This window comes from Neomonachus schauinslandi, chromosome 4, assembly GCF_002201575.2.
Source record: "Neomonachus schauinslandi chromosome 4, ASM220157v2, whole genome shotgun sequence".
Classification (NCBI taxonomy): domain Eukaryota; kingdom Metazoa; phylum Chordata; class Mammalia; order Carnivora; family Phocidae; genus Neomonachus; species Neomonachus schauinslandi.
Genome location: NC_058406.1, coordinates 162296698 through 162309535, shown reverse-complemented (window position 1 = coordinate 162309535; position 12838 = coordinate 162296698). Strand labels below are relative to the sequence as shown.

The 12838-nt window shown below is 34.8% G+C and overlaps 1 protein-coding gene across 3 annotated transcripts in view; it reads left to right on the top strand.

Annotated features, from left to right (window-relative positions):
• CSMD3 (CUB and Sushi multiple domains 3) overlaps positions 1-12838 on the top strand; it is a 1204765-nt gene that overhangs the window by 647539 nt on the left and 544388 nt on the right. For all 3 annotated transcript variants that reach the window (XM_044914284.1, XM_021688378.1, XM_021688377.1), the window contains one exon: positions 8901-9013. In XM_044914284.1, coding sequence (XP_044770219.1) covers positions 8901-9013 — 113 coding nt within the window. The remainder of the gene's footprint in view (positions 1-8900; positions 9014-12838) is intronic.

Genomic DNA, 12838 nt, shown 5'->3' with positions numbered 1-12838 from the left:
AAGCAATTATCAGGAATACAATAGGATGAATTTAAAATTTCCGTACAATATTAGCCTTGGAGGAATAACTTTTAAATATGTTGTACCAATGGTGAATGGGTAAAGCAAATTCTTGAATAGCAATGGTCAAATATTCTCTTTCATCATACATTAGTTTTACAAATTGCTATGTTGTCTATATTGCTTACACTTTCAATTGATTCACTGTCTATTGTATTATTTTATAGATCCTTATGAAATCTTACCAATCCAAGCCTAAGGAGTAGCTTCACCCTGGAGCCTGAATCTAATTTTTCAGTAAGAGTTTATTTCTTGAGAGTCCCAGTAAATTTCTCCTAAGTTCTCATCAATTACATAAGCGACATTACATTTACAAGATAATCTAGGCTCTTTGGTAATTATTGAATCTTCCCAAATAATTTTCCCTAGATGGAAACACAAAGATACTCAGTACCATTATCTAGTACTATTATGAAGCACCTGTTGAAGGGTACATATTGGACTTCCAGTGTTTAATAATACATGACTCTAATTATTTTAAGTCTTGGGGACAAACCCAGCCTAAGGGGCATGTTTTGTGTGGGTCAAAATCAATATTTATATTATTATAACAGTAAATTAAATCTCTGTGGATAACAGACATTCACTTTTATTTATCTACACTTGGACTGGAGAGAACTTGTTATTTCGAAGTTAATCAAGGCATTAAACCTGTCTTCTGCAGCTTAGTCTGTAAAAACCAGATTTCTGTTTGTCTTCTAATTAAATGCTTTTCATTTTGCAGCATCCTACCAAACAAGTTAACAAAACTGTTTTTTTTATGTCAGAATTAGAAAGTGAGTATCAGGATGGGTATTAGTTACTTTACTCTGGTATTATTAAAAATTAGTAAGAAGATAATCTCACTTTTTGCTCTGCCAATAATTAGATGGCTGGACTGAGAAGTCCAGATCATGTGTCTACTGGTGTAAGAGAAAATTATGCTAGACTAGTTAAACAGTTAGGGAAGACTTTATTCAAGACTACTGACTTCTACTGCAATAGAGCCCAAGACTATTGAAATAGGAGTCAGTACCATTACAATAAGGAAGAGGAATTAAACTCAACTCTACTGAAATAAAAGGTGGGGTGGGTTTTACAAGCTGGGATAAACTAGAGGGAAAGTACTGGAGAACAGTAGGTGGGAGATTAGTCAATGTGAATAGGTCACCTGTGTCTGCTAATAGATGCTGATCAAAGTTGAGCAGACAGAAAGATCAGAGTGCTAATTCGTTTCATGATTATATTTCAGAGGGATGGCTCCCACTCCTTGAGAAACACATTCTTGGGTTATAAAAACTTGCTTCTCGAAGTGTAGAGAAAAGATGTACAGTTCCAAGTTTTCTAAAGTAAAGGCTCTAAAAAAAAAAAAAAGAAGAATAGGACCCTGTAGTCAGGAAGAAAACACTCCTAAAGTTTAGTTAAGCTCAGGGGAACATTAAGGCTGTCTTGGCCACTGGGAATACAATTTTGAGAGGTCTGGGAATAGTGATTGTGGGACATATTACTGGGAGTACAGAAAGAAAAATATAGTTTAACAAATAGCATGTTTTTTTTTTCCATAATAAAATGTGATTTTTAAAAGATATTGAAATAACACCACTGTGAATAATACAGTAAGGTAGTCCATGAAAATCACACATTAGCTAGAATACCTTTTTTCAGTTGAGTTCAGTGCCATCATCAGTTGCTCTAGAAAATTTAATTTTCAAGTCCTTTGTGAGAACCACTGCCTAGCCCTTTACATGCTGCTGGCTTCACTTGGCAAGCCTGGGTCTCCCTTGGTTTTCTTTTTTCACTTTGATAGTTGTATGGGTGATCAGCAGCATTTGAAAGAGTCCCTCCAGCACGGGAAGAGCCTATCTTTCCTCTACAACAGCTTTAGGTAGACAGAATCTTCTGGTCAATAGAGGTAGCAGACTTGTTCTGGTGGGTCTTTCAAGGTCCTTTACCTTAAAATTTTATGTCTCAGGACTTCTGGGGAAGAAAGAAGCCCTTTGAAGTATTGAACATGTTTATGAGAGCATTCAGTTAAATTGGGTACAGGACATGATCTCTGACCCAAATTCATAAGCCTGACAAATATAAGTTCAAAGGGAAAAATATTATGCTTGCTTGCAGAGGTTGCTCTAATTTTTCACAAAGCTAGCAGTAAAGTTCTAGGCCATTTTAATCTAGTATATTGGTGAATTTTAGCAAATGCATTTGATTGATCTTACAGGAATCTGTCAATATTTGCATCATACTGGATGGCAGTAGAAATCAGATAACTTCCTCTCTCTGATTCATTATGCTCTAGTATTCCCAAAGTGGAAAATGTTTGTATGAAGAGAGACTTTACCACGGCTTGAGCATTGGCATCTGAAGAGAGAAACAACTTATTCAGACCATCCAGATATCATAATACCATAACTAGACAAAATCTCTTACATTCCACAGGAAATAATTCCTAGAAATCCAAATGCCACCAAAATTCTAGAGAAGTTGGTTGGGGAAAACTGCCTACACAGACCTTGGGAGTGGCATTTAAAGAATTCTGCTGGCAAACTTTTCATCTCTTTAATATGTTGTGAATAACTTCATCTTTTAGGGATATGTGGTAAGAGTCTAGCGCCTTTAAAAATCCCTCTTTTACTTAGATGATTATATTGATGACACAACATTGCTAACCAAGAAATAAGGACTGTGGCCTAAGAATGTTTTTGTTAGATAATTCCTAGAGTTCAGTCAAATTACTTGTAGCTCCTTTTCTAATCCATTTGTACATTTTTTGTGTGTGAAGCATATTTTGGAAATTAATAAAAATTGCTTGTTTTATTGAATGCGAGGCTTCTAAGTTTGAAATCCGCCACATTTAACAGTGGCTTTTGAAGCTCTGTCCGCAAAATCATTGCCCTCAGAAGCTTTCATTTCTGCCCGTGTGAGCTCTACAAGACGTTACTGATCTGAGCAGACAGTTGTACAGCCTTTAACAAGTCAGCTATCAATTTTCCATGAGATACTTTATTTCCCCTCAAAGTATAGAATTTTCTGGGTTTTTTTTTTTCCCAAATTTGTTCTGTTGCATGACAGACAACAAACACATATTATATGGGGGTGCAGTTCTTGTGATTGCTATTGATGAGGCTGCTTGTGCTAACCTTAGTTCTAGGCAAAATAGAAGCTTCCAAAATTTCGTAAGAAGTCAGCGTACCATGCAAAGCCTTACGTTGGCCACTTTTATCCTGAGTACGTGACCCATCTGCAAATATTATGAACAAGAATATAAGACAAACCAAGTCAGGGCCTAGTGTCTTCTTCTATTACCATTGAACAGTTGTGATCATCTAATTGATTAGGATCTGGTAAAAACAAAACAAAACAAAACAAAAACAAAAATCAGGATCTAAGAGATTGCATTTCCTAACAGTATATATATATATTTTTTAATGACCATTTATAACTAGTCTGATGGCATACCCACAGATTTGGAACCTTACTTGTGAGATAGCTCTCACAGCACATAGGACATGGGAGTAAGTCAAGTGACTCAATCTAAGGACCTGAGCCTTTTTAAAAGTCTGTCTGCTGCTACCGCAGAGTCCCAGTATCCCCAGTGCCCTGGCCTCCAGAAGCACTGAGAAATACATTATTAAAGTGTGGTCTAATCCCTGCTTTTGAGTTAAAACTCCAAAAGTGGTGCCCTTATTTTCATGACAACACAACTAGAAAGGCTTTTCAAAATTCAGAATCCCCCAACGCTGAGACGATACCAAGCAATCATTACACAATTGCTCTATCAGAGGTTTTGCTCACTCTGCAAAGGTTTGAATCCACTGTCTACAATATCTTGCTAGTCCCCCAAATTGGCTAAGTTGTTTTTATTTAATAAGGTATTTCATTTGCAAAATGGGCTGGCTCCGATATTGTATCCTTTTGGGGCCTTCCCCATCCACAGATACCCTGAATATTTTACCTTAGACAGTAGCAGTTTATCTCGTGAGGCCTTGTGTCCTTGTGAATGGAGGGAATTGTAACAAAGGCAAAGCATCAGCTCTGCTTGGCTTTTTAGTTTCTGATTCTACCAGCAAACCATCCATATATTGAGTACCTATGGATCCTTCTGGCGGGAGAGCTTTCTCTAAGTTTTCCTAGAAATGACTGCAGAAATAGTAGGAGAGCACTGAAATCCTTGAGGTATCTTTTTTTTTTTTTTTTGCCATTAATATTGGACTCCTTCATAAGTAAAAGTAAACAAGATTTAGACTTGTCCATGAGGGGAACTAGGAAAAACAACAACAACAATAACAACAACCAGAAATAGATAGATTGGAGAAAAACCTTGCAGAGGATGGTACCAAAGTTATTAATAGTTCTGGTGTTAGGAACTACAGGCATTAATGGAACAATTTTATTTCCTAAAGATCTTGTACAAAGGTTAACGATCTTTATCGTATGTACTTTACTTCTTTACTGGGAATTTGGCAGTATTAATATTACAGGGTGAGTGCCCTTTCTTTTATAATTATCCTTTGTTTTTCTAATTTTTTTCAACTGTTTTTTTCCTTCTAATTGAGCCCTCAACAAAGGGTATTGTTCGACATATGACTTACGCTTCTGATAAGTGATTTCTATTGGTTCTACATCTCAGATTAAACCAGTGTTGTTATTCCTTGAGCCCAAAGTAATACACTGATTTGTTTCTGTTCAGGGTACTTTTCCAGCATGGTATAAGCCTGCTATTCCCTGCTATATCCCTTTTCTTTCAGAAGGCACACAGTAACCAAACCAGATACTTTTTCCAAGGGCAATTCACAGACACTCCAAATGGAATATACAATATGGTAGTCTTAATTTGCACAAGATATCTCTCCCCAATAGGCTTACAGGACAATCAGGAGAAATTAAGAAAATGTGTTCCTCAGTCACAGGATCTATTCAGGTTGGAACCACAGAAGGAAAGAAAGAAGCATAAAGCTGAATCAAACTACCAATGACCTCTATTGATCTATCACCAGATGGAGAATGAGGAATTTCTGGGGAAATTACAGAATAAGTAACACTACTATCTACCAGAAAAAGCAATGATATGTTAGCCGAAGGGAAAGTTATTGAAACATACATTTCACCAGTTCCTACCACAGAGATTTCCTCAGTCTGTCAATTTTAAACCATTTTGCCAGGTATTTCTTAGCCTTCTGGACATTCCTGATTCCTATTTCTGCAATTTCTACATCCTTTGGAGTCTTTTATTTTCCAATTCCTCTTCCAGTATTGCAGCCTCTTGCAATAATAAAATACTGTTTTCTCTTCAGTTCCCTTCACAGATTGGTCACCACTATAGAGATTATTTCCTTTTGTAAATAGTCTTAACTGAACAGTTAACCTGCAGTTTTTAACTTCTTATTTTCTTCTTCATATTTGTTCAGATTGTCCCCAAACCAAGTAATTACTGCTAAGACTTGAGTAATAGTCATCCTTGCCATTCTACTCCCTTTTCCTTAATTTCAGCTTGGATAACCAACAAGAGAAGCCAAGACAAAGATGGATAGAATAGAACCAAGGGATGATTTTGATCCGCCCCTGGATCCATGCTTCTAAATCCTGAAAAAGTATCAACAAACTGTTGATGGAAAATAATAGGGGATTCACCTGTCTTCTCTCTGTAACACTGTGGTTTCTCCCAGGTCACCTTTAGAGGAAAGGCTGTGAGCAGTCTCTTTCAGTGGGTCTTCCAAACCCTTAGTTCTTCCACAGTTGTGGAGGATGGTGGCTAATCTTTGGTGTGCTGGGTCATCTTCTAGTCCCCCAAATGCTTGCTCCATCAAATGAGCGAAATCTGTTGGCTGCAGAATTCCACACTGTAGCTAGTACACATCCCCAAGTGTGGGGCTATAAATTTAAAGAATAAAGAGACAGGAGAGGCAGAAGGAGCAGAGACAGCAGGAGAAAGGAAGACAGGCCTCTGTGAAAGAGAAAGTCCCTTGAATTCTCACATGTTTTCTTCCATTCTTCCCAGTCTTTTCTCTATCTAAATCATTTTTAACTTTCCTCTTAGAATGATATCCATCCAATAAATACAAGTATTTAATTTGCTTGGAATTAGGCCCTCCTAGAACGTGCAAAAAATCCCAAAAGACTAGATTCTCCTGTGTATTCCTAATAGAGAGATATTACCTGTTTAAGAGAAAGAACTGCAGGCTTCCCATATTTTTTACCATCAAACCTAATCATGATCTTGATGGGATTTTAGAGCCCATTTACCCTGGCTTACTAAATAATAAAATCTTGAATTTGAGAGAGTGGTTCATCCAGATAGTATTTCAAAAAAGCAGAGTCCTAGAAGAAAGACTTTATAATCCAGGGTCTCTTATTAGATTGTTTGTGACCACAAGACTTTTAGCCGGTCCATTTAATTCAAGAATTACCATTTGTATCCTATTCTCATCACCAAATTGTTGGGGAAATATAATTAAAAATAGAATCACCTGTCAACCTAGTTAATTCTCTCCACAAAATGTAAGAAAGAATAAAACAGTTTTAATATTGAATAAGCATTAAAACAGACTATGATGTGTATCATAGGCTACCCACCAAGGAGATTGCAAAGAAATAAATCTCACCCTTTTGTACAGTCAGGCAGATACAGTCCATTACATGCATGTTAATTGCCCTTATCCAGAAATATTTTAAGTAAAACTCCTATCTTTATGATGGGCAGGAAGTTACATCATGGATCTATATGCCTAGGCTTAAATTCCCACAAAAACAGGGGGACAGGACAACATCCTCCTTGATGTTCACATTTCAAAGAAATGTCACCCAGGCCTTTAAGAAAGACATTCACGGGACAACATTGGCAAGAAGCTTATTTAACTTAAAAGATTTTTATATAATTGAAATAAACAGATGTCATTTATAATTTCAAGTTTCCTAAAGGAAATGCTAAAGAGAAGGGGGTTTTCTCTTCCCCTTGTGGCATCAGGGAAAATTTTAATTTAATTATCATTATTTTTCAGACTTGTATTTACCCTTACACCAGCCAAGAATGTGGAATCAAGTTAGCGAGGGAACAATTTAGCCTGTATGTGTTAGCTGTTCTTTATGAACCAATGACAGTATAATGCTAGAGGTTTAGGGTGGTAAAAGTTCAGGACTGAAAAGGAAATAAGAGAACATAAGAAGGAGCAATTATGCAATCCTCTCCTGAAAACACTAACTTTTAATAGTTAGTGTGAGGCAGATCGTTGGCATATTTGATATGGTGTATCTGATGTACAGCTGTAGTATTAAGCTCTCATGCCCACTTCATAATGAAATCATTTTGCTTTCTGTCATGTCTCTGAGCTTGAGCTCTCACTCTTGCCCATAAACCTGTCTCGCTGCTATAGCTCAAAAGAGTAGTACTTATGAACTCACCAATTTGAAAATTGAAAGTTCATATGCCACAAAGTTTCATTGAAAGATCTTTCCAAATGATAGGGGTCTGTGTGTGTGTGTGTGTGTGTGTGTACCCACAGATATGTATACATAGGACAAATATACTCCTATATTGCAAAGGAGAATGTATGTACGTATATCTTTTATATTATAATAATTTTAAATTTGATTTGGCAGGAAGACAATGAATATACTTAAAAATTCCATAATATAGTATTTTATATTTCACGTTGTTCCTCAGTATCACATATGATCCCATAATTAGCTCATAATATTTAACTGGGCTTATTTGCAATAGATTCCCATAAATTCTGTAACACTGGACACTGGTGACACAGCTATATTTAACGCAGTCTGCTGATGATATTTTACCCTTTGGGGTGGCTGGATAAATGAGCAAAGCATTTTGCTGCCGGGTCACTTCGAGGATACGGGCATCGGTGCTGCCCTCTGCTGGTTTAATTGTAGTGTAGCCTCCATCCAAAAACCTGCTCTCTTAAGGTGCCCATTTTATTACAGAGGGAAACTTTATACCTTCTCTCTTCACGTAATTTCCCAGCAATCCTCATGGTTTTAGCAATAAATTACATAAACACTTAGGAATTCCCCCTTTTAAAAACCTATCTTTTTAGTATATAATTTAAACTTTCCTAACACTATGGATATTTTACTCAGCAGTGAGTCCATTTTTTTCCTCTTCCTATTCTTGACACTTTTCCCTCCAAGGTCTTATTTACTCATTTGCTTTCCTCCTTTTTATGACCCTTGGCTTTGGTTCAAGTATGTGACTGTAACATAATTAATGACAGAGGAAACATGAGGTAATTTCCCTTTTTACTGTTATAAAATTGAGCGTTACTGAATGAGATTATTAATGCATAGATTCAGTGATGCTACATCAAACTAGCAGCATGTTCTTTAAGATAAAACTATTTGCAGTAAAAAAAAAAATAGATGACATATGTAGTCTGGTATCAGTACTGTAAGGGGATATACTATATTTCTTGCCATTTTATTGTTTTGCACAGTGCTTAAATATTTTTCACAATATTTCTTTAGAACAAAGTTCTGTAAAACTTGAAAGGTTAAAATGAAGAGCATTCCTGGTGTTTAAAAAAAATAAAGATATTTTAGATCCTCTTTTTCTTTTCAGTTCAAAAAGAAGTATAAGATTCTCTGATAGTCTAAAATTTAGTATCTTGCCTGAGGGTTATGAAAGACCTAACCTAGTTAAACATACGAAATGGTACTTACTTAGAATAAATCTTGATCACTAAATTGTGCTGTATGTTCTATTACATCAATGCATGGTCTTGCAAGTTTATCTGGCAGTTGTTTTTTTCTAGCCAAGAAAGTATTGAGAAACAGTTCTGTCTCATAATTTGCATTCAGAGAGTGTTTTAATAACCCATTTCTCTCTTCTCCGTCCATCTCTTTTTTAGGCTGACTGGAAGCTTTGTGCCAGACCTGATAGTGAGCATGAGTAGCCAAATGTGGCTGCACCTTCAAACAGATGAAAGTGTTGGATCTGTTGGCTTCAAGGTTAACTACAAAGGTAATGATGAATTGCTACTATGGGAAATATGTTATCTTAATACCACCAGAGAATACTTTTAAATTCAAGTTTAATTGCATCTATGAAATAAAAGTTTCCCAAAACACAAGCAAGAATATATTCTAACAAAATACTTCTCTTTTTAAATTAACTATAAATGTTGATTTCACTCTTCTTTGAATAAACATTGACCTACCTTTTTTTCCCCCCTTACACTGTGTCTATTTTGCACTCCTCATCTCTTCCCCAGTCCACTGTACTATCCCTATGTATTAGTCACTCTGGACTCCTAGCCTTTCCCAGAATAGACAGTGTAATTTTATATACTTTATACAATTTGCCTGGCAAAAATAATATACTAATTATTTAATACTTAAAGTAAAGGACTTAATTCCTCCAAGAATCCAGGGTACCATTTTTTGAGGGGATTGGAGGGATCTATCAGTTATTCTCTCAGATCAAATACATGGTTTTGGTGTTCAAATTATCAATTCCTATGTAAGTCATAGACCACAGATGTGCGAAATTGCTACTGCCCACCCAGTGTTGGTAGTGATGCAGACTGATGTTTAATTACCTGTGCACAACAAAATCTTTTGTTTTAGTTCCATTTATAAGAGATAGAGGCAAGTGTTATAAAATCATAAATATCCTTGACATATGATAAACTGTGATTAAACTCAAATAGAGACAATGGATATATACACAGTGTAAATATATATGAAAATGTACACACTATATATATATATATATGAATATATACACACTGTATATATATGCATATAGAATTCTGACTGAAAAAATAGTAAATGTTAATAAATTCAACTGAAATCTATACCTTAAGAAATGAAAATGTATAAGAAACCATCAGAACACTATGTAGCTTGATTTTATTATTTCTGTTGTGGTAAAACTCATTATTCTCTATCTTCTCAATTTCAACAATAGCTGTGTAAAATTCTCTTACTTGCATAATAATAATTTTTAATCAGTTCCCCTTTCCAAACATTGGCTTGCCATGCCTTTATATCTGGACACATGGAACTGAATGCATGATGTTGTCAGGGAGACAGAACACAGGTATCCTGTGCTTTTAACTTGTGACTAAATTTGGTGCTATATTAATTTGAATAGTTCAGGAAATCTATATAAATGTCAGTTAAAAAAATAAAAAGGTTACCCTGATTATAATTTTAAATATGCCCCTCCTCCATTTAAAAACCCACATCTATCCTCAGTAAATAAAACAAAATTACAACATTTAAAGAATAGTCAGCTTTTGTTGAAAGTATCTATGTTTTGATATTTTCATTTAAAAAAAAAATTTTCCACTCTAAATGGCTAAAGGAAACTGTCATCCTTATATTCCTCTTGGTTTTATTATTTTCTTCATAATAAGATGAAGATTACCTGTCAGAGAAGGTGAAGATTACCTGTCAGAGAACCTACAGTTGTTTAAACCTTAGAAACTGTATTAATCATTAATGATAATGCTTCAACAAAGAACACAGTTATAATAAAGCTCACGGACATGTCAGAGCAGTAGGGGAGTTCTATTGATATTCACAAAGCTCTCCACTCTGCTGCAGTTCAAGTGCTGAAGTACATGGTAAAGTAGCACAATTAAACATTATTTTGTTTTCTTTCTGCTCAGTTTTCAACAAATAATTAAAAAAAAAAAATCCTAAGGGTCTGCTATGTGCTGGCTTCTGAATGAGTTGTTGAATATAGAAAGAAGAGCCAGGTATTAGCTGTCAGGGAAATCATGATATAGTGACAGAGAAAAACATACCCAACTATTCAAGCACAAATATCTACAGAGATGAGATAGTTGAAACCAACATAGGAGATTCTTAGTGAATAATGCCCTTATTCTTCTCCCTCCCTTCAATCTATTCTAATCCAAGGTCCACACTGTGAATGGTGCTCTCTAGCAACAGAGAAATTTCATATTACATTTCTGCTGTAGGTGTTTCCATACTTTTCATTGCTTAGAGATAAGGTCCACAACCTCGACTCGTCTTATCTTCCAGCTTTCTTCACCTTTTGTCTTTCTACAGTCCAATTTTATCAAATTTTCTGTAATTCTCCATCCCAGCAAATTGTTTCGTACCTCTCCTCTCTGGACATTCAGACAATTCCTTCTGGATTCCCTATTCTTATTTTAATAGCATCACATCACTTATCCTTCAAGAAAAAATTCAAATATTTCTTCTGTGAAGACTTTCTTAACTCCACTCATCACAAAATAACACTTTCTCTGTTGTATGAGACCTGTGTAAGATACATACTATATTACCAGATGGAAATATGTCATATCTATCTTCATATTTCCATTAGCAACCCTTTGCTATGTCATCATAAGTGATTAGTAAGGCTGAACAAATGATTTAACATGTATAATGTGATATAATATAGGGAAAAGTATGTCCTTAAAAATTTAGTTTACCATGATTTTTTTCCTACTAAGAAAATCATATTTTTGCATTCTCCATAATTTAAAACCTGAGCTCAGAGTTGAAGCAGGGTTCATTTTGAGAAGTTTCAAATTTTGATGTGCAGATAGCTTTAGCAACTTTGCCTACTAAAAATAATTTTCATAATTACCATGCTCTCTGTTAAGTAGTGTGTTGGTTCTAAATGGAACACCTGCTAAAAAACCTTTCCAGATTTGATCTAAAGATATCTTCTTTTTGTCATCTTTAGATTTTGCATGAGATAGCATTGACTGTAAATCTCCTGTAAATTAAATATGTATTTTTTGGTATATTTTATTTTTTTAATTTTAAAGGTAGCAACTAAACTATGTAACTAGATTTTGTTTTTTACAATATATTTTAATTCTTAAATTCTGTTTTGCTAATTGCCTATGACCATGCGTTTGAAACTTCCTTTAAAAGAAAATAAGTTTTCAAATGAAATCTTCTGTTTAGAAACCCAAAATAGAAAAAAAAAATTAAAAGCTGGACTGCTCTGATGGAAGGGTTGGGAAGGAGGATTGGCATCCCCCAATGGTCAGACTGCCCCTCATTCCCTCCGAGTATAGGGAAACCTTAGTGCTCCAAAAAACTCAGTTTGAAAATGGCCTTTCTTTTTTTTTTTTTTAAGACCATACTATTGACTGAGAGACCAAAAATGTATCTATGAATATAAAATGATATATAATTGCCTAATTAAGTTGTCATTATCTTTAGAACTTCAGCTTTTATCTTTGGAACTATCAGTGCTTTTTTGTATAGAATTTGGACAGTAACTATCTTAAACTATAAAAAGGCAACAAATGTTACAAATCAAGAAAATCGTTCTTTATTATAAATGTAATCATTATTATTCAATTAAAATTCATTTAATATTTATTATGTACATGAAAGTATGCTGATTACTGTGTGCAAAAGCAGAAATGAATAAAATACCACTGTACTCTTAAGAAGTTTAATACTATTCCTTACTTGTTAAAACCAGTGATGTCCATATTGGGTATAACAAATCACAGCCAACCTGCTCTGCAGATTTATGAGGTTGCCCAAGTTATGATTCAAGATATGACACTAGGTGTTCCTGCTAAAAGGGAAGAATAACCTAGTTATTTATCCTGTCCCATTAGCCTTAGAAACATTAGTTTCGTTTTCTTGTTTTATATTGTCATTATTTCAAATGCGTATTAACCAGAAAGGAAGATAGTTTTTTCCATTGGACCTATTAGCATCCATTAACACTGCACAATTTTTTAAATGTATTTTCATCTTCATCTGAGAAAACCTAAGCAACATTAAAAGGATAATTAATAATTACCAAGAACTTTGTATATTGCAATCACTTTACCTG